General features: G+C 43.0%; 1 protein-coding gene across 5 annotated transcripts in view; it reads left to right on the forward strand.

Annotated features, from left to right (window-relative positions):
* Positions 1-9,243: 9,243 nt before the first annotated feature.
* VMA21 (vacuolar ATPase assembly factor VMA21) overlaps positions 9,244-22,963 on the forward strand; it is an 89,374-nt gene continuing 75,654 nt past the window's right edge. Inside the window, exons 1-4 of one of the 5 annotated variants that reach the window (XM_016944435.3) lie at positions 9,510-9,713; positions 9,932-10,122; positions 16,697-16,806; positions 17,986-22,439. In XM_016944435.3, the coding sequence (XP_016799924.1) occupies positions 10,013-10,122; positions 16,697-16,806; positions 17,986-18,128 (363 nt within the window). In that variant the 5' untranslated portion in view covers positions 9,510-9,713; positions 9,932-10,012 and the 3' untranslated portion in view covers positions 18,129-22,439. Of the gene's footprint in view, positions 10,123-10,237; positions 10,427-10,476; positions 10,645-16,696; positions 16,807-17,985; positions 22,440-22,963 lie in introns of those variants that run through there. The other 4 variants (XM_016944434.4, XM_016944437.3, XM_063804386.1 and 1 more) reach the window with 4 other exon arrangements.

Here is a 22,963-nt window from a genome sequence, read left to right on the forward strand (position 1 = left end):
TCCAGCCACTCCTAGGTCTAATTTGGGCCCTGCTGCCTTGCCTGGTTAGTGGCTGGTTTCTCACCCCACTGTTATGGCCTAACTTGGCACACTGTCAAGCAGGCAGGCATGCAGCAGCAAGCCTCTGGTATGTTCCTACTATGTGCCAGGCTTCGGGCCAGGGAGGGCACCCCTCTCCTCACCCCCTGCAGCTGGTGCTTCACCATCTGGGAAGTGAAGGGGCTGGATTCTGTGATCTTGAAAGTTCCTTCCAGCTGCAACCTTCTAGGGGAGTATCTGAATGCCCTCCTTTTGAAGCTCCGAGTTCTGTAGGAAAATGATTACCATAAAAATGTTTCCAGGTTGGTGCACTGGCTTCTGTCAGGGCCTCACTGTTTGACAACTGCTGTGCAGACTTAAGTGATATTTACACACAAAAATGTTTTAGCGTGGGATGCCATCATTACCCTGGTGTCAGGGGCCAAGGATAACAGCCCATTACAGGCCTTCCCTGTTATATGAAGAAAGAAAGATTCATTCATTCATTCAGCTAAGCCCAACTGTGTACACAAGTCTGTACTAGGTGCTATAAAAAATATGCGTGATCTCACCACAGGCTCAGAGAACACAAAATCATCCGCTTTGTGGAGGAAGGGACTAGTCATCTAGAGTAATCCATCCCCTCCTCCACCCTAGGGCAAGAACCCCTCTGCTCCACCCACTGCCCACAAAGAGGACAGATGCCATTAAACCACAGCTCGAAAAGTCTAATAGTTAAGAGTCCCTCTAGTCCCACCCTCATCTAGTTCTGACACTTGATGAGGTCACACCGGAGCCCAGAGACACACTTGCTCTCAGATCTTTTTACCTCCAGTCCAGTTATTTTCTCCTATGGCCAAGCTGCTGCTTTCATCAGGTCTTTGCAGTTGATCAGGTGACTACTGCACCCATTAGGTCATCAGATCCTCATAATAAACCATTTCCAGATAAGATAAACAAATGTTCAGAAAGAGAGTGTCTTGTCCATGATCCCACAGCTAGAAAATGGTGGGGGAACCCAGATTCAAGTGCAGGCCTTCAACTCCAAGTCTAGTTCGTTGCACTGCAACCTGGCTGCTTTCCCACTGGATCCTGTGTGTCTTCCTTGTGGACTTATAGGTGAGATGCACCAAGGACCAATGTGGGGACACACACTTGGGTCTAAAAAATCCACTGGGGGCAGGTCAGAGAAGACTTGGCAGTGCTTGCATAGATATTTGGGGGGCTTGTTGACAGTCAGGTCAAGGCAGTGTGATGTGGTCACCGACAAGTCTCGGGCAAGGTTAACAGAGGTGAGCATCCTGAATGGGGACAGAGGACACTTATGCTGACCTCTGCCACCAATGGACTACTCATGGAGGCAAGACATGCTAGTACACTATCTTGAAAGACACTGAGCTCCTTGTTCCTGGAGGGCAGGGGGGATATAGAGGCTGGATTACCAGTTGGCAGTCTGCAATTCTAGAAAGGATTTTTGTGTGTGTGGTGGTGTGTGCTTCTATGGCCCCATGCATTCCTAGAGGCAACACCTGCTCTAATTTGTCTTGCAGCTCTCGGGGCCTTTTTGAGAGGTGAGGTAGGGAATTCTGGCTGTCTGGGCCCAGCCCTGAGACATATGGAAAGCCCAGTGCCAGTGTCATATGTCTAAATGGAACATGAGGCACCAAAGTGGAGGTGACACTCCCAAGGTAATGTGCATTTTAAGTGCACTAGATCAGATATGTACCCTAAGGAATCTGATGGGGAATTACACTGGGAACACATTTTGTAAATTCTCCTTCTTCTGGCTTCAATATATTCCTTAACCCTTCCTTAACCACTAGGTTATAAGAGTTCTTATAACAGCAGAGTTTAGTGGGCAGAGGAGCAGAAACAGGGTGGGTGAGGGTTGGAGGTGAGGGATGGGAGCCAGAAAGGTGGCCCTAGTAAGATTCTCACTGCAACTCAATGTCACAACTTTGATTGAGGGTACGTGTTCGAAACCTGTGCTGTGGGTAGCACAGAGATAAAAAAGCCGCCAGCCATGTCCTCCTCTCCCTAACTAGTGTACAGTCTAGTGGGAGAGACTAGAAGTCCCAACTAGTTGTAATAGGAGTTAGAAGAGATCAAGTTCTAACTTGTAGGCCCAAATGCCATAGGAGATGCTGAAAAAAGAGATGGCACTTGGGAGGTGGCAGAAATGGGGGCAGCAGCAGCATTTCAGAGGCAGACACAGCACAAGCCCACTGAGGATCAGCATGTTTTGGTTTTCCTACAAAGTCATCCAAGCTGTGTGTGTGGTGAAGGGACAGTATGGAGGGTGCAGGGACGGGAGGAACTGTGTGTGGGAGAGCACCCTGGAGAGGTGGGTATGGTGGGGCCACATTTTGGGTAGGACACACACACACATACACACACACACCCACACACTTCTTGGCTTTTAGCACATCTATGTTGTAAAGGCAAATACAAATTAAGATACTTAATTCTTCCTGTTGAAAAATAAGTGACTCCTCCTGCTCCATTTTATTAAAGCATTTCTTTTTCTGTTGTTTTCAAATGTATATAAATCTTCTCGGTGATTACATAACCCTCTTGCCACTATCATAAGTTAAGAATGTTTCCTCGGGGACCTGGGAGCCATCTTTTTGTAATGTGATTATCAAGAAAGATAATGTCTGATCTCCCAGTTTCCTGGAAGAAGATGGGCCTAACCTCCACTGTTACCTGACTTCAAAGCTTCAAAGGATAGGCCGACTCTCTTATTAGAGGTAATGCAGCTAGTGACTTTAAGTTGAAGCCAATGCTTATTTACCATTCCAAAAATCCTGGGGCCTTTAAAAACTATGCTAAATCTACTCTGCCTGTGCTCTATAAATGGAAGGACAGAGCTTGGATGACAGCACATCTGTTTACAGTATGGTTTACTGACTATTTTAAGCCCACTGTTGAGACTTTCTGCTCAGAAACCAGAGAGATTCCTTTCAAAATATTACTGCTCATTAACAATGCATCTAGTCACCCGAGAGCTCTGATGGAAATGTACAAGGATATTAATGTTGTTTTCATGCCTGTCAACACGTCCATTCTGCTGCCTATGAATCAAGGAGTAATTCTGACTTTCTAGTATATTATCTAAGAAATACATTTTGTGAGGCTACAGCTGCCATAGATACTGATTCCTATGATGGATCTGGGTAAAGTAAATTGAAAACCTTCTGAAAAGGACTCATCATTCTAGATGTTGTTGAGAACATACATGATTCATAAGAAGTCAAAACATCAACAATAATAGGAGAGTAAAAGAAGTTGATTCCAACCCTCGTGGATGACTCTGAAGGGTTCAAGACTTCAGTGGGGGAAGTCACTGCAGGTGTGGAGGATATAGCAAGAGAACTGGAATTAAAAGTGGAGCCTGAAGATGTGACTGAATTGCTGCAATCTCATGATCAAACTTGAACAGATGAGGCGTTGCTTCTTATGGATGAACAAAGGAAGGGGTTTCTTGAAATGGAATCTACTCCTGGTGAAGATGCTGTGAATATTGTTAAAATGACAGCAAAGTACTTAGAATATTTTATAAACAGCTGATAAAGTGGCAACAGTGTTTGAGAGGACTGACTCCAGTTTTGAAAGAAGTTCTGTGGGTAAAATGCTATCAAACAGCATTGCAAACTACAGAAAAATCTTTCATGAAATGAAGAGTCAGTCGATGCAGCAAACTTCATAGTCATCTTATTTTAAGAAATTACCACAGCCACTCCAACCTTCAGCAAGTACCACCCTGATCAGTCAGCAGCCATCCACATGGAGGCAAGACCCTACACCAGCAAAAAAATTACCACTAGATGAAGCCTCAGATGATCATTAGCATTTTCTAGCAATAAAGTATTTTTAAATTAAGGTATGTACGTTACTTTTAGACATAATGTTACTGTACACCTAACAGACTATACTATAGTATAAACGTAACTTTCATATGCACTGAGAAACCAAAAAAATTACGTGACTTGCTTTATTGCAATATTCGCTTTATTGTGCTGGTCTGCAACCAAACTGCAATACCTCTGAGGTATGCCTAGTGTGAGGTTTCTTTCTGTCCTTGCAATACTTTTAGCTGGCTGCCTGTGATTCATATCACATTCTGATTTAATGTTTATTCAAGAAAATTGTTTTCTTTCTCTTCTACCTTTATGGAGAGGTTATCTGGGCCGGGAGAAGATTTTGTTTTTAATTATATTTCCCCCAATGATGTAGACAAACTCACATGCGTGCACGCGTACACACACACAGTCACACATACCCTCACACAGTGAAGCACACTCACATACTCAAATGCACACACACTCATATACACAGCCCCACACGCTAGCACATACACTCCCTTCACTCCGCCCCTTTTGTAAGGCGATTTCTTCTTCCCAGGACAGGAGCTAGAGGTGCAGCCTGGGACCACTCAGCCAAGAAGCCAAGGGCCAGGCATGCCCGGGCCTGGAGCACTTTATTCATCTTTTACGTCTTTTTATTACACATTCTCGAATCACCAGCTCCTCCTTGCCTTGCTTCTCCTGGGTTTCATTTGCCTCTTGCAGTTTTTTCCTCTCTCGAGTGTTTCTAACTTTTTCCACCCAATTATGGAAAAAGTAAGAACCGAGAACAGCGAAAACAACCAAAACAAAATCTATAGCTATTTCTCATTGAAATCCTGGAAGAATTTTGGGTTTTCCCTTCGATTTCTCTCACCCACTCACGCATTCACCAATTATGTATTTGTTTACTCAATGAGTGCAGCTCAGGCCGGGGGTGCCAGCCTCCACGGGATGAGGGGCTAGACACTCTGATTTCACCCCGACACCTGCTGGGTGCAAGGCGCTCAGTCTGCAGCCAGCTCTAGGTCCCGCCCCTTCGCGTTGGGCTGCAGGTGGGCGGGGCTGCTTGGCCTGCCCAGACTCGCCAGGAAAGACATGCTGCTGCGGACCAATCAGAGTGGCCCAAGCTGGGAGCAGGCCTTGCCCCGCCCTCCCCTGCCCCGCCCACTTGGCGCTGGGAATAACCACGTGGAAACCCAACTCCGAGGTCTCTGGCGCTCGAGCCTCGTGCTCCACCGTGAACAGTGTTTTCAGAACCCTCGGGCTCTATGTCTTGGTGAGCCCGGGCCTAGCTCTCTCCGTGCCGACACTTGCTCTTTTATTCAGCCCACTGGTTGCGATCGCCTCCTCAAAGCCTGGGCCTTTCAAGGAAAAAACGTGTGTATACCTTGGGGTGTGCCCTTGTCCAGTTCCTCTTCTGGTAGCGTAGCCTCTGGGTGCAGGCCAATCAGGAAAGACTTGATCCAGGATCTTTCACTTGGGGGTTGGTAACTGGAGCGCTGCCGCCCCTCATGGGCAGGAGATCCTCTGGTTATATCAAACCACTGGTGTGCCAGGGGACATGGGATCCTTGGCTGAGCTGGCACCACGCTGGACAGGCAGTGGGGGGCCATTTCCTGACCCCCATTGCCTACTTCTGTTTGCCGGAAGGCCCACGGGCTCCACTAGAGCCCCAAAGGTGAGTCAAGTTGGTGAGAACAGTCCTGAGGCATGAACCCTGAGCATTCCTTGACTCCATGGGCAAGTCCCTTCACCAGCTCAGAGATCCCAGCTTAGCTATCTGGCAGATAGAGCTGGAAGAGGTAGCCTGATGTAAATTTTAGGGCATTCAAGAGTCAGGAGGCAAGGGGCATTGTGAGGTCCTCACCAGACTGAAATTTCCCTTAGTTTCACTATTTCTACCTGGAAATGAAATGGGGATGGTATAAATTGTAGGGATTGTGAACATGCTATTTAAAATGAAGCACAAGACACATGCTTTAGGGCAGCAGTGCTGGCCAGAGGTTGATGTGAGGTAAGGAAGACCCTTGAGTAAAACCCAATTCATTGCCTGGGGCGAAGGGCAGCGTTGACAATGGAGGTTTTAACTATAATAACCCCTTAGTTATTTTTTTTTCTATAAATGGAACTATGCTTTTTCACCAGGGGGCATATTTTACCAATTTTTTTTAAAAGACATCACAGCCTACATTACAAAGAAGCCAGAGTTTCTCTCTTTTTTAATATGAGTTTTGTTGATTGTACAGTGGAGCTTATTTCTATTTTCCTTATGTCTTAGTTTTAAAAACACCGTGCTGTTCAGGTATAGGCCTTGGCAAGTATCAGTTGGTGTTTCAATATGGTTGTTCCATCCAATCCCACAGCCAGCCACCCAAAAGGAAACTTCAAGAAACGAAGTTTTTTCGGGTAAGTAAAGCAATTTGGGGTTGCAAAACGTGTCTTTGGGTGTATACTTTTCACGTCACTGGGTTAATAGTACAGAAGTTTATAACAATATGGTGGAGAAAACGTGTCTTACAAGTAGTACAGAAGTTTACAACAATATGGTGGAGAAAACACGAGACAGAATTAGGAACTATACATTCTCTAATTCTATCACTGACCTAGGGAATTTGGGGCAAATCACTTCCCATCTTTAGCTGTCAGTTTTCTCAACTAAAATTAAAGTGCCAAACTGGGGCTCTTTCAGTTTGAGAATCAGTTTCTGACTTTAAGGGGCATTGGGAAGCCTTCACCAGACTCTGAAATTTTCCCTGGCCTCAGTTTTTCCACTTATGAAGTGGGGATGGTATAAATTGTAGGGACTGTGAATATGCTCAGTAAAATGAAGCACAAGACACATGCTTTAGGGCAGCAGTGGTAGGAAACCACTATTATGGTTTCCTCTGTAGTGGCCACACCCCCTAACACACCATTTCATTCCCATGGCAACGGCTCTGTATGAGCTCCACTTGCCTCTAATTCTTTTGTAGCACTGCAGGTAGGAGGTTTCAGGGCTCTGTTGAGAGGGCTGACTGCTGGCTAGATTCTTTCCTTCTAGTACAGATTCTGAGTTTATTTTTAAAGTTCTGTGTCTACCTCAGTAAGCTCACAGTAAATGTTGGCAGAGTGTATAAGTCAGCATAAAAAAGAGATATGGCAAGGCGTGGTGGCTCACGCCTGTAATCCCAGCACTTTGGGAGGCCGAGGCGGGCGGATCACGAGGTCAGGAGATCGAGACCATCCTGGCTAACACGGTGAAACCCCCGTCTCTATTAAAAAAATACAAAAAATTAGCCGGGCGTGGTGGCAGGCGCCTGTAGTCCCAGCTACTCGGGAGGCTGAGGCAGGAGAATGGCGTGAACCCGGGAGGCGGAGCTTGCAGTGAGCGGAGATCGCGCCACTGCATTCCAGCCTGGGCGAAAGAGCGAGACTCTGTCTCGAAATAAATAAATAAATAAATAAATAAATGAATAAAAAAGAGATATGAGAGCTTTTGTTTATATTTAAAAACACTACTATGTAAATTACATAAGAAGTTTGTCCCACAGCAAATCTCATTTATGAATGGTTCCTGTTTAAGTTATCACACAAGTGCAACTTAGGCTGTTAATGTGGGAGTGTAAAAGTGCCAGCCTGAGAGTCAGGAGTCAAGCTACATCCCACTAGATAAATGTGTGACTTCCCACAAGTCCCGTCCCCTCTCTGGGCCGCAGTTTTCTCATCTGTACAAGGAAGTGTTTAGACTACTGTTATGGGTTGAATTGCTGGCCCGGTCACCCACACCATCCCCAAATTCATATGCTGAAATCCTAGCCCCCAGTACCCCAGAGTGAAACAGCGTCGCTGCAGATGTAAATAATTAAGTTCACACAGGTGTAGGGTGGGCCCCTAATGCATTATGACTGGTGTCCTTATAAAAAGGGAAAATTTGGACAGAAACACAGACGCAGGGAGAAGGCCGTTTGAAGAAAAATGCAGAGATCAGGGTGATGCTTCTACAAGCCAAGAAATGCCAAAGATTGTCAGCAAACCACCAGAAAATAGAAGAGGGGCCTGGAACAGTCCTTCCTTCACAACCTTCAGAAGCAACCAGCCTCGCCAACATCTCCATCTCAGACTTCTAACCTCCTGAACTGGGAGATGATTAACTTCTGTTGTTGAAGCCACTTAGTTTGTGGCATTTGTTATGGCAGCTCCGGCAAACTACAACAACAGTGGTTCCCAGTTTTTTTTGGGGGGGTGGACAGAGTCTTATTCTGTCACCCAGGCTGGAGTGCAGTGCAGTGGCACGATCTTGGCTCACTGCAACCTCCGCCTCCTGAGTTCAAGCGATTTTCTGCCTCAGCCTCCTGAGTAGCTGGGATTACAGGCATGTGCCACCACGCCAAGCTGGTTCCCAATTTTTTCACCATCAAGAACTATTTTGCTCTTTTTCCTTTTGTGGACCCAATTTATTTATTTAACAAATATTTATTAGTTCCTACTATATACCAGGCCCTACTCTAGGTATTGGGGAACAATAAGTCACAATTCCGTTCCCCCACTTGTGTTCATTCTATGTTTTAAAAGATTTATTCTATTAAGTATACTGTGGCTTATTTTCATAATAATCTGTGAACAGTCTTTTCTTATGGGATAACTAGGATAACCTCATCATGATATAGTAAGTGTCAAAAATCAAAGAACGGTGATATTTTAAGTAGCTTTGGATGCCTAACACTAAATAGATTCATTAGGTTTTTTAAAATATTAAAAACTGCCTTCAAAACCACCATTACTACATTTATGGGTCCCTAGGGATTGAAGGACCTCACTGCAGGCTGATTAGCTAGAGCAGGGGTCAGCAAACTCTTCTGTAAAAGGGTCAGATGGTAAGAATTTTGGGCATTGCAGATCATTTTGGGCGTTGCAGATCATACCGTCTCTGTCACAACTACTCAACATTGCTGTTGTAGATAATACAAACAAATGAGAATGGCTGAGCTCCAATAAAATTTTATCAATAGACGCTGAAATTTGAATTTCATATAAATTTCACGTGTCATGTTATTCTTTTGACGTTTTCAACAATTTAAAAAGGAAAAACCATTCTTACCTCAGGGCTGTAGAAAAACAGGTGGTAGGCTCCATGTATTAGGTCGGCTGGCTCAGTTTGCCTACCCCAGAGCTAGATTCTCTTTGTACCCCAAGTTCTTATATTAGGTGGTTCTTACTCACCTAAAGGTCTAGATGAGGCCCAGATAGAGATTACTATTATTTTTATTAAATATTTTACAGGTTTTTTTTTAGAGACGGAGTCTTGCTATGCTGCCCAAGCTGCTCTGGAACTACTGGCCTCATGCAATCCTCCTGCCTCAGCTTCCCAAAGTGTTGAGATTACAGGCGTGAGCCAGCACAGTCAGCCCTAGAGGGGGATTATTCAGTTTGAACTAAAACCTGGACTTCCTGCTGCCCAGTCCATTGCCCTTTCCACCACTCTAAGCTGCTGGTTTAGTCATGATTTCAGATGTGGTCTTTGTATCCATGTGGTGCAGAAAATAGCTGTGTGGTCAGCGGCCCTTTCCAGGCGCTGACCATGTAAGGGCTGTCCTCTTATTAGCAGCCAGTGGCAACCTAATTTTGTCAAGCCTGACTCCAGGCTTACCCACCCTTTCGTTTTTACCTCTCTCGGGTTGCGCAGGCCCGGGAGGCCCATCTGTTCTTACTATTTGAGTCCCTGTTGTCTCATTGGCGGCTTTCTGAGCAGCTGCAAAATATGTTTTTAACTTTTAAATGGAAGTTGGGGGTCACTGGCATCGAGTCTGGAACAGTCATTCTCAGCAAGAGCTCTTTGAACTCTGACATTCTCTAGTTTTACGGACTCGGGTGAGTGTTTAACTCCTCCCAGCTGCCAAGGGCTTGACCTCCTACCACTGCGGGCAGTAATTAATGAGGCATTTATTTGCTCAAGTAGTGGCGAAATAATGCGCACTGCTTTTTTGTGTTGTCGTCGGCGGAATACGCTCAGTTGCCTAGCACCACAGCCCTCTGGCTGGTAGTCCCTCCTCGCGGCTCATATGCTCGGGTCTCCTTGCCGCCCCCAGCTCAGCGACCGAGACGCAGGCGAGGACCAGCGTTCACGCGAGTTCAGGGGGCGGCGTAGCCGCCGCCCGCCCAGGAGGACCATGTTGCGCGGCAAGTCCCGGCTCAACGTGGAGTGGCTGGGCTACTCGCCAGGCCTGCTCCTCGAGCACAGGCCCCTCCTGGCAGGGCGCACGCCGCGGAGCCACCGCCGGTAAGTCATGTGAGCGCCCGCCCCCGCGCCTGCAACAGCCCTGCGTCGCTGCGGCGCGCCGCGCCGCGCCGCGCCTGCGTACTGTGGCCCGTCGCCCGCCGCGAACGGGCACTTCCGGCGCGAACGGGCACTTCCGGCGCGAACCGCTACTTCCGGTGCGAACCGCCTCGGCCGTTCCCCCGCGGAGCTTACTGAGCGCGGCCGCCGAGCCCAGCTCTGCCGCCGAGCGCCTTTGCCGGCACGGCTACACCATGGAGCGCCCGGATAAGGCGGCGCTGAACGCACTGCAGCCTCCTGAGTTCAGGTAGCCCTGAGCGGGGCCTGGACCGCGAGGCGGACTGGCCCCAGCCTGGAGCAGGGCTTGAGGGAAGGCCCTAGCTGAATGGGTGGGCGTGAGGTCTGGACCCCGGGGACCTGGCCTCAGGGAACGGGGCGGGGAAAGCAGGTTGGAGCCTGAGACGTCTAAACTCCCGGCCCCGAACTTTCGCTCGGGAGCAAGGGATCCGGGGTCATGGGGAATAGGTCAGTGGGCCTTCAGCTCGTGCTCCTATCCTAGCACTTCCTCTCGCTGTCGTCTATATTGCAGTCTCTTTCATTACCGCAGGGTCAGCCTTCTGAGGACAGGAATGCGGTCTCCTTCATCTCCGTGTTCCCTAGGGGGCCTGCATAGTCGGGGCTTAATACATGTTTGCTGTATGAATGAAGGAGTAGAAGGGAATAGTCCCCTGGTGTGAGATTGCTTCACTTGGGGAATCAGTAAGATAGAGGCTGGTGGCTGAGTTGAAGGAATGTATGAGAGAGCAGGTGGTTCTGGCCCACCCCAGTAGGCAAGGGAGTGGTGAGGGAGTTAGCTATCATTCGTTAAGACCTACTGTATGCCAGGCTCAGTGCACGTGCTTTACATACATTATCAGAATTCTTAATTTCTCTAACTGCTTGATTTCCCAATTTTGAAGAGGATGCAGTTGAGGGTAAGTGACTTGAAACTGAGGGTGAGTGATTACAGAATTAGGCGACAAAGTTAGTATGTAATTGAAGCTAACGTTTGACCAAGCTCACTGACTCCAAAGCCCACGATCTTTGGAGCTCTGTGATGCCTTCTCTTTCCGACAGGGTCACTGTGAGTTGTTTTTTTTTTTTAACTTTTATTTTAGGTTCATGAGTACATGCGCAGGTTTGTTATATAGGTAAACTGCATGTCACGGGGGCTTGGCGTACAGGTAATTTTGTCACCCAGGTAATAAGCATAGTACCCGATAGGCATTTTTTCTGATTCTCTCCCTCCTCCCAGCCTCCACCCTCAAGTAGACCGCACTGTCTGTTGTTCCTCTCCTAGTGTCCATCTGTTCTTGTTGTTTAGTTCCCACTTATGAGAACGTGCAGTATTTGGTTTTCTTTTCCTGTCTTAATTTGCTTAGGATAATGGCTTCCAGCTCCAGTCATGTTGCTGCAAAGGACATGATCTCATTCTTTTTTATGGCTGCATAGTGTTCCATGGTGTATATGTACCGCATTTTCTTTATCCAGCCTCAATGTGGGGTTTTTTTTAATTATTCATTTATGAGAATACCAACGTATTTTTATTAGATACACTTACAGCATAGTCCTTCTAGACTGATTCTGGTTTCCTAATGGAATTTGCAGTGAAATCTTGACTGTGGGAGAAAGAATTCCTGTTGTCTTACTTGCTACAAAAGGGAATGTGGTAGGCTCTGTCTGCTCAATGTTGGCTGCAGAAGTTTGTATGAAGTGGGAAAACTAGGTGGTGTTATAAATGGAGGCAGATTAAGGTTCATCCTGAACTTTTTCCTTTGTGTGAGGACAACTTTAATTCCAGCCTTTCTCATTCCTCATTTCTAACAAATCTCTGCTCAGTAACACCCAAAGATACATAGGATAAATCAATTGAATAGCATCAGTTGCTTTGTCTTGGATAAGCCACTGATTTTACCCAGGGTGGCTTGTGTCAGCAAAACCAACAGCTCTTGTGGCTGGAATCCAGGGAGAAAATGTCCTATAAACAGTAGAGGAAGTTTGCTAGTTTTCAAAAGTTTGTATGTACACTTTGACTTAATGCTTAGTCCCATATTAGTGAGGTCACAACACAGAAAAGTAGTCACATTTTTGAAGTTTGAGGTAAAGAGAGAAGTGAGAAGGAATTAGCCATAAATTATTAAGGTATGCTGTGTATAGATTGTGTGGGGGCTAGAAATTAATGTGTAGAAAGGTTATATTTGGGTGGTGGGATTATAAGTGATTTTGTTTACTTTAAAACATTTTTATGGTGTTATATCATCTTTTCAATAATAAACTTTTTAAAAGCCAGACCAGATAATAGATACTCAAGAGAGGTCATGTAAAGAACAAAACAATCAGTTAACACTTCCTTTCTGTTCCTTTAACAAGTTAGATAATCTGAAAGTTGCATTCCTAAAACATACTTTTTTACTCACCATAGAAACACCAAAGTCAAGTGCTTTTTTTAGGGTCCACAAAAGAATTGGCCAATTAGTGACTCTCTGTATTTTTTGTAGATTCTCCACTGCAGACACTCATACTCTTCATGAGGATTACACAATAAATTTCTCTAAAAATTTACTAGTAGGAAACAGTTTAAGGGAGCTTATGTATATTAAATGAGAGTTGTATAGCTCAGTAATAACCAAAATGAGGCCTGCTAAAAGATGATCCATTTAAGTACCAAAAGAAAATATTAGAACTTTTTTTTTACAGCAGTAAGCATTTAATTTCTCACACATGTGCAGAGCATGTGATCAAGAAATAGGCATGAGGTTAGTTATATTTAATATATATTTTACTCAATGTTTTTGTGGGTTTTTTGTTCAGGTTCTTTTTAAATAAATTTCATTGTGTATATTTGAGGTTCATAACATGATGTTATGGCATACATATAGTAAAATGATTACTATGGTGAAGCAGATTAATATATCTGTCATCTCACATACTTTTGTGTGTGCGTGACCAGAGGCAGCTAAAATCTTATTTACAAAAGTCCCTAATACCATGCAACTTTATTGCCTATAGTCCTCTTGTACATTAGCTATCTCACTTGTTAATCCATATATCTACTGCTTTGTGTCCTTTGATGTATATCTTCCTATTTCCTCCCCTCCAGCCTCCCACCCCCACCGCCATGGTAACTACTGTTTTATTCTCTGTCCCTGTGCAGTTGACCATTGACCTTTTTTTTTTTTTTTTAAAGATTCCACATATAAGTGAGCTCATGTAGTATTTGTCTTTCTGCGTTTGGCTTATTTTACTTAACATAATGTCTTCCAGGTCCATCCATGTTGTGGCAAATGGCAGATGTCCTCTTTTAAGGCTGAATAAAATATTCCCTTGTATATATACACTACGGTTTCTTTATTTTGTCTGTCTACATACACGTAGGTTGTTTTCAAATCTTGGCTATTGTGAATAATGCTGCAATGAACATGGAAGTGCAGGTATTTTTACGAGGTAGTGATTTCATCTCCTTTGGTTATATTCCAGAAGAGAGATTGCTGGGCTGTGTGGTAGTTCTATTTTTAATTTCTTTAGGAACTGTTTTCCATAATGGCTGTACCAGTCTACATTTCCAGTCACAATGTAGTAGGGTTTCTTTTTCTCCACACTTTTACAAACATTTGTTATCACTTGCCTTTTTGATAATAGCTGTCCTTAGAAGTGTGAGACTATATCTCATAGTGGTTTTGATTTGCATTTCCCTGATGATTTAGTGATGTTGAGCACATTTTCATTTATCTCTTGGCCATTTTTATGTCTTTGGAGAAATGTCTGTCCAGCTGTTGTCCATATTTTAATCAGGTGGTTTTTCTGCTGAGTTGTAAGAGTTCTTTATAAATTTTGGGATATTAACCCCTTACAAGATAGGTGGTTCGCAAATATGTTTTCCTAGTCTGTAAGCTGCCTTTTCATTTTGTTGATTGTTTCCTTTGCAGTACAGAAGCTTTTTAGTTTGATGCAAGCCGCTTTATTTTTTCTTTTGTAGCCTGAGCTTTTGGTGTGATATGCAAAAAATCATTATTGAGGCCAATGTTAAGGACCTTTCCCTCTGTGTTCTTTTATGTCTTAAAACTTTATATCTTTATGTTTTAGTTATTTTATCCATTTTGGGTTGATTTTTGTTTATGGTGTAAGAGTCCAGTTTTTTTCTTTGCATGTAGAAATCCTGTTTTCCCAGTACCACTTATTGAAGGGACTGTCCTTTCCCCATTGTGTTCCTCTTAACACCCCTGTCGAAGATTAGTTGGCCATATATGTTTGGATTTATTTCTGGGCTCTATTCTGTTTCATTGTTATATGTTTCTGTTTTTATGCCAATACCATATTGTTTTGATTACTATAACTGTAATATTTTAAATCAGAAAGTGTGACGCTTACAACTTTTTCAGCGTTGCTTTGGCTATTTGGGGTTTTTTGTGGTTCTGTATGATGAATTTTAGGATTGTTTTTCTATTTTAATGAAGAATGCTACTGGAATTTTGATAGAGATTGTGTTATATCTGTATGTTGCTTTGGGTGCTGTGGACATTTCAACAGTATTAATTCTTCCAATCCATGAACACAGGATATCTTTACATTTATTTGTGTCATCTTCAATTTCTTTCATCAGTGTTTTATACTTTTCAGTGTACAAGTCACTCATCGCCTTGGTTAAATTTATTCCTAAGTTTCTTTTTTTTTGAAATAGAGTCTTGCTCTGTCACCCAGGCCAGAGTAAAGTGCCCCAATCACTGCTCACTGCAGCCTTGACCTCTGGGGCTCAAACAATCCTCCCACTTCAGCCTCTTGAGTAGCTGAGATTACAGGCACGTGCCACCATGCCCAGCGAATTGTCAAAATTTTTTTTTGTAGAGGTGGGGTTTTGCTATGTTACCTAGGCTTGCGTCAAACTCCCGGCCTCAAGCCTCAGCCTTCCCAAAGTGCTGGGATTACAGGCATGAGCCACTGAGCCTGGCCCCTAAGTATTTTTTTTTAATGCTATTATAAATGAGATTGTTTTCTTGATTTCTTTTTCAGCTCAGTAAAGGATGCGGAAGTTTGTCAAGTGCTTTTTCTGCATCAACTGAGATGATCCTACTTGGTCATAATATATAATCTTTTTGATGTATTGGTTTTGTTTGTTTGTGACAGAGTCTTGCTCTGTTGCCCAGACTGGAGTGTGATTTTGGCTCATTGCAACCTCTGCCTCCCAGGATCAAGGGATTCTTGTGCCTTGGCCTCCCAAGTAGCTGGGACTATAGGCACACGCCACCACTCTCAGCTAATTTTTGTATTTTTAGTAGAGACTGGGTTTTGCCATGTTGGCCAGGCTGATCTCGAACTCCTGGCCTCAAGTGATCCACCTGCCTCGGCCTCCCAAAGTGCTGGGATTACAGGTGTGAGCCACCACACCTGGCCTGATTATTGTTGAATTTGGTTTGAAAATATGTTATTGAGGAATTTTGCACCAGTGTTCATCAGTGATGTTGTCCTGTAGTTTTCTTGCTGTGTCTGTCTGGCTTAGGTATCAAGGTGATTCGAGCCTCTTAAAACGTGTTTGGAAGTATTCTCTCTAGCTCGATTTTTCACCCATAACAGAAGTTCCTATTCCAGCTGGGGACGGCGCACTGGTCCGTTCGCTCTGCCTACCTCCTTCAGTGGTCTGGTGTCTGGTGCTGGTGGTCAGGGTTGCTGCATGGGCTCAGGGACTGGTGTGGCAGTGGCTTCCCCTGGGCCAAAGCTCTGATCCCAGTGGGGGAGGGCACGCTGGTGCGTCGGCTCCACCTGGTTAGTTTGCTGGTCCACTGTCTGGTGCTGGAGGACAGGAGGCTGGCAGCTTTCCCAGATGCAAGCTCCGATTCCAGCGGGAGAGGGCACACTGCTCCACCCGTGGTGCCTGCCGAATTCCCTGGTCTGGTGTCTGGTGCTGGTGGTCAGGGTTGCTGCGTGGGCTCAGGGACCGGTGTGACAGTGGCTTCCCTGGGCAAAAGCTCTGATTCCAGTGTGGGAGGGTGCACAGGTGTGTCTGCCTCGTTAGTTCCCTGGTCCACTGTCTCATGCTGGAGGACAGCAAGCTGGTGGCTTCCCCTGACAGAAGCTCTGATTCCAGCAAAAGAGGGCGCGCTGATCCACCCATGGTGCCTGCTGCGTTCCCAGGTCTGGTGTCTGGTGCTGGTGGACACGGTTGCCGCATGGGTTGGGCACTGGTGCCGCTGTCCGCCGTGGCTTCCCTGGGTAAAAGCTCCAGTTCCAGAGGCAGGGGCACTGAGTTTCTTCACTTAGTTTGTTCACCCAGCTTGTTGGCAGTTGATCTGAGGTGCCCTGACGCTTCGTCTTACACTGGATATGAATGACAGTCCCTAAAGGTGGTGTATAATCTTCATGTTCCAGCTCAAGAAATTCCCACTACCCACAGCTGGTTCTCTAGGATCTTCGGATTACGAGTCCCTGCCTGTGATCTTCCTCCTGCATAGCATCTCATTTGTGGATGTTTATAGTTTCAGGGACATAAGAGCGTTTGGATATGACTGTGCAGGTTCTGATTTTCTCTTTGTTTACTTTATTCCAGAAATGAAAGCTCATTAGCATCTACACTGAAGACGCTCCTGTTCTTCACAGCTTTAATGATCACTGTTCCTATTGGGTTATATTTCACAACTAAATCTTATATATTTGAAGGTAATCTTAGACCCATTAAAACAAGATGTTTTCCCCCAATTTAAGATTCTGTGCTTTTATGACCTCTTTATATCTTTAAACTGGGTATTCTTATTTTTTTCTTGTTTAGCTTTTCAAAAAATCATATTGCTCATAATGAGTCTTTATGAAATAACTTGTTGTTTCAGCTTGACAGTTTTCCTATGGTTTTCTGTGAAATAGCTTGCAAATCCTTTCTCTTAGTACCTTTTAAAGAATAGGGGTTGGCTGACATGGGAGGAGGAATTTTGGGGGAATGGACTTTAGTGTCAGATAATGGAAGGAAGAGAGAATGAAGTCCCCTTTTTGATGTTGAAATTTTTTTTTTTTTTTTTGAGACAGTTTCACTCTTGTTGCACAGGCTGGAGTGCAATGGCGCGATCTCGGCTCACCGCAACCCCCGCCTCCCATGTTCAAGCGATTCTCCTGTCTCAGCCTCCTGAGTATCTGGGATTACAGGCACCCGTCACTACACCCGACTGATTTTTGGTATTTTTAGAAGAGACGGGGTTTCGCCATGTTGGCCAGGCTGGTCTCGAACTCGTGACCTCAGGTGATCCACCCGCCTCGGCCTCCCAGAGTGCTGGGATTACAAGCGTGAGCCACTGCACCCGGCCTGAAGTCTTTATAATTATGGTTTTGTTTAAAACAATGTTTGTTTGTTTGTTTGTTTGTTTGTTTTTGAGCCGGAGTCTCGCTCAGTCGCCCAGGCTGGAGTGCAGTGGTGCGATCTCGGCTCGCGTCAAGCTCTGCCTCCCAGGTTCATGCCATTCTGCTGCCTCAGCCTCCCGAGTAGCTGGGACTACAGGCGCCTGCCACTACGCCTGGCTAATTTTTTTGTATTTTTAGTAGAGACGGGGTTTCACGGTGTTAGCCAGCATGGTTTCCATCTCCTGACCTCGTGATCTGCCCGTCTTGGCCTCCCAAAGTGCTGGGATTACAGGCGTGAGCCACTGCGCCCGGCCAACATAATGTTCTTAATATATAGAAGGTACTCATATCTTTTAGTGAATACTTTATTCATTACCACCCAAAATATTACTTTTTAATTGCCTGACTAGTTAAATAAATACATCATAAAAATTAGGATGCTTTGTTTTTTTTTTTTGTACTTTGGTAAATTTTGCAATAAAATGGAAACTGTTTTTTTTCTCTTGATAGGCGCCCTTGGGATGTCCAATAGGGACAGCTATTTTTACGCTGCTATTGTTGCAGTGGTCGCCGTCCATGTGGTGCTGGCCCTCTTTGTGTATGTGGCCTGGAATGAAGGCTCACGACAGTGGCGTGAAGGCAAACAGGATTAAAGTGAACATCACCTTTTGATAGCATTAAATTCATTTTTTAAAATGATAAATGCTGGAGGGGGCCATCTGATTTGAATAAAGTTGAAAGAACATGTTAAAGTCAGTCTTAAGGAGTCACGTTTGAGTAGTGTAAATTTTGATCTTTCTAATATGTTGGTTTGTATATTCAGTTTTAACTGTATGAATCTGATTTGCAAATGAGAATTTGGAAAAGTTAAATTAGTTACAAAGAAATATGTTAATTTAATTAGACAATACTCTGGAAGGAATTTTATCTTTCAACAAAACATGTTTTATAGTATTCTGACTTACGGTTGCTTTTGAGTTTTACTCATTTAGATATATTAAGATGCACACAGTGAAGCAAATTAAACTCCACTTTACGCTGGAATGCTTTCTTTAGCATGAAAATACCAGGTCCTTGGATTTGGGATTTTAATTTCCTATGGAAAGTTGCTTAAATTGTGGACACTGGAATTAATCTGAATGTCACTGAGGAATTTCACATGAAGTGTAATCCCTAGTCAATAAGAATTATCCATTACATTATTTTATGGGAAAACTAGGCTAAATTACATCCATTCAGGTAAAAGGACCTTAGCTTACTGAAGGATCTAAAGAGCAAAGCAAAGATCTCACTACTCAAACACTCAGCCTGCTTCCTTCAAGTCCCCTTGCAGGCCAGCTTTGTGCTTTGCAGACCAACTTTTTAATGAGATACTTTGCTTCCTCATTCAACATTGAAGCTAGGCTTCAATTAAAAGGTTCGAGGAAGCTCCATTTAAAATTTTTTTTTTACTATTTTTTAAAATTGTAGTGTATATGATAGGAATTTGCATTTAAATATGTTCATTTTTGCATATGTTAGGAGTGGAAACAATCTGGAAAACGTTTTTTTTTCACCCAAAAAGTATTCTCCTTGGGCATATCTGATGGAAAAAACCCTTGATTTTATTTTCGTATCTTTAGTCTGTGTTCTTTCTAGTTATTTGGTACTAATTATGTGCAATCTAAAAACACTCCCACAAGCATTTGTTTTTTAATTTTAAAATCATAGTATATGTTCTTTGTAGAAAACTGGAAAAATACATATTCAAACAGGAAAAAAAATCAAAATTCCCCATAATGTTGCCATCTAAAAATAACCTCTATTTTAGTTGATATCCCGTATTCATTTTTGAAAGCCATTTCTTAATGCTAGTTTGATACACACTAAAAGTTTAGCTTACAAGTTCAAATTCTGCCAGCTTTTCCTGAGAGCTATTTGCATTTTTTCAGATGAGTGATTATTGGCCATTTTCTTTTTCTTTTTCTTTATTTTATTTATTTATTTATTTTTGAGACAGAGTTTTGCTCTGTCACCCAGGCTGGAGTGCAGTGGTGCAATCTCGGCTCACTGCAACCTCTGCCTCCTGGGTTCAAGTGATTCTCCACCTCAGCCTCCCAAGTAGCTGGGACTACGGATGCCTGCCACCACGCCTGGCTAATTTTTTTTTGTATTTTTTTGTAGAGACGGGGTTTCACCATGTTGTCCAGGCTAATCTTGAACTTGTGACCTCAGGTGATCCACCCGCCTCGGCCTCCGAAAGTGCTGGGATTACAGGCGTGAGCCACCACGCCTGGCCTTATTGACCATTTTCTAAATAAACACATTCTATCTTTATTCTCTTAAAATTCAAATTTTCTGTTACTGATAATCCTAATACTTAGGATTCTTGCTTAAGTATGTGAAACCATTACCGATTTGTTGTTCACATTTATTTTTTATGTTGTGAAACTGGACTAAAGGAATAGAGGGATGATTAGTCATGAAAGTCAAATAGCATTTGTGTTTAACTGTTGAGAAAAGTGAAAGATCGGTATGATTATTATGGAACTGTTTTTAATTCTTGCTTAAAGACTACAATTTTAGTATAATGACATTTGAGTCTAGGGTAGTATGTGGTAGATTTCTAGATGGTCCCTAATTAAGAAGTATTGTTGTATTTAGAATTGTCCACCTAATTTCTTTTTATATAATGCCAAGGTATTTCTTGTGCTTTTGGGATCTTATGCTGTTTGTAAAATGTTACTGTCCAATGTTGGATTATTGTTTTGGTTTCAGGCATTTGCTGAATAGGTAATGATACATGGGTATTTTTCTGCAAGTATTTAAACCAGGGGCATATGCAAAGGCAGTTGTAATTTCCTCTTGGGAAAAGCGCCAAATGTTTGAAGGTTAAAATCAAATGCTAGGGTTGATATTTAGGCTTATAACAAAATAGGCTTGTTTTCAAAGCAGTTTTTTCCTAGAGTTTTAACTGTTAACTCACTAGTTTGCTGCTGTTTTTAACTATGTTAAATAACATATGGTATTTGACAAATAGATTTATTTTTCAAAATGTCTCACTAGTTTCCTTTTACACAATGTATATACTTCAGGATGTATAGAAAGGAAAGCTACAGTTGAGCCCTTATACATGTTTTAAGGTAGAAATATGTTCCCTATTGTTTGAAAACTGATTGTAAGAATAACCTCAGTTAGGAGATATAACTTGAAGTGTCAGTCCAAACTACTGATTTAACCCTATTTACGGTAACACATTACCTTCCTCACCTCCTGTTTGGCCCTGGAGAATGTAGTCCTTTTTCTCATTTGTGTTGAGAAATGAAAAGTCTGCTGTAGAATGTATCTGATGTCATTAGTTCTTCAAATGGATACCATTGTACATATAACAGTAGAATTTGGTTTGGGGTTGTTAGTGAAAAAAAATTTAAACCTGCCATTAAAAATCCCCATGTTTCATGGAAATCTAACAGAAATACATTTTAATAATTAGAACATTTTGTTTTCTTTTTTCTTTTTTTTTTTTTTCGAGACGGAGTTTTGCCCTTCTTGCCCAGGCTGGAGTGCAAGGGCGCAATCTCAGCTCACTGCAACCTCTGCCTCCCGGGTTCAAGCAGTTCTCCTGCCTCAGCCCCCTGAGTACCTCAGATGACAGGTGCGTGCCACCACACCTGGCTAATTTTTGTATTTTTAGTAGAGACGGGGTTTCACCATGTTAGCCAGGCTAGTCTCGAACTCCTGACCTCAGGTGATCCACCCGCCTCCGCCTCCCAAAGTGCTGGGATTACAGGTATCAGCCACCATGCCTGGCCTAATAATTAGAACATTTTCATCATGAAAATGTCATCAGCTTTGCCAAAAGAAACAACCAATTGACTTGTTTGGCGTTTGTTTTCCATTTTCATGTCAATTTTATGTATACAGTTAGAATACCCAAGGAGACCACTAAAATCAGTTAAACAAGTGGGGTATATACAAAGAAAGATGAAACCCGAAAGTACATAAAAAGGATTTAAATCCGATTTTAGATGTACCTAGTGTGTATTTCTTATCTCTAGACAAGTTCATGTTTATTGTTTAATTTATGCCCAAGTGAAGTTGTAAACTTATGGTTCAACTCTGACACAGAATTTGTCACTTGTCTGAGGTCAGTGGCAGGTTTCTCTTCGGTCAAGCACTCTGTGTCACCCACCAGATTAGTATAACTATTAATTCAGACTGTACTCCTATGTTTAAGATAATTTTTACAAGAGCTGGCTGAAGCAGCACATTAGTAACCTGACAAGATTTCTTTTTCCCTTTTCAGGGGGAAAGGGTCACCTTAAAAATAAATTATTTTCAGGGACTTTGGGAATCTAATGATAAATATTACACATAATCTATGAATAGCTTAATCCTTTATATATTCCTTAAAATAGGAATTCCTCGACATCACTCCTGGCCACACTTTCCTTGCCTGTGTTGTTGCTATGTGTATTTGAAAGTAATATCTGCATTCCTTTTAAGATGTTCTGTAAGTCATATTTGTCAGTTATACAGAGTAGTCTTCCTTTTTCCCACGTTCAGTGTAATCTCACTGAACAGTAATAATAGCAATAGCTAACAACATCTGCACAGCACCTTACAGTTTGCAAAGAACGTTCACACATTCTCATTTGAGTTTTGCATAGTGAACCTGTTACGAGATGTCTCTTGACGTCGATGCTAAAAGTGTTAGAATCTTTAAATCACTAGAGTCATTGAATATGCTGTAGTATTGAATAGTGCCCTGACTAGGGGGAGGATTTAGATGTGCTGCATTTCAAGCCGTGTATAATCATCAAAATGGGGGGCTTGAGTTCTTTAGCTACTTGAATCCGATTTACTTCTGTTAAGTGATGCTTTTCTAACCGTTTTCTGGATGGATTTTATATTCACTATATTGTAGCTTGTTATTTGTATAAATTTACCATCTGATGTCATTAAAAAAAGTGTTTGTAGTGCTACTTTGCTGTGTCCTGATTCAATTAATGTTTTATTAACCGCTCTGTTTTTAAAAATTTGTTTGCCTGCTTCTCGTTTTATAACATGTAGAATATGTACAGAGCTCACTTTAAAAAATTTGTTCGTTGGCCTCTGTTTGTGCTATGTAGATTATATAGAGAGCTGTCAAGGATAAGTTTTTATGCAGTAAATGTCAACCAGAAATGCTCAAACTGATTGGGAGTATGGGGGAGGGGTGTTGAGCTGTAAAGGGCTGGTTATACTTCGTCTGGGGTGGGCTTCAAATGCCCCTAAAGGAGAGTTGAGAAATAGTTATGGCTAATTAAATGTGGAAATAGATAATTCCTGACGACGTCCACATGCCACCCCCTCATGACTAATGTCCTGTGTCCTCTGTCCTCTAATCACCCGTTGATTGCACTCCAGCTCCTTCCTGTGCTTCTGAGGACTCCAGCTAATTCTTACTAATAAATGTTAATATCCCCTTCTCAAACACATTTGAGACGTCTTAGTATTAACAAATTTT

Source organism: Pan troglodytes, chromosome X (genome assembly GCF_028858775.2).
Source record: "Pan troglodytes isolate AG18354 chromosome X, NHGRI_mPanTro3-v2.0_pri, whole genome shotgun sequence".
NCBI classification, from domain to species: domain Eukaryota; kingdom Metazoa; phylum Chordata; class Mammalia; order Primates; family Hominidae; genus Pan; species Pan troglodytes.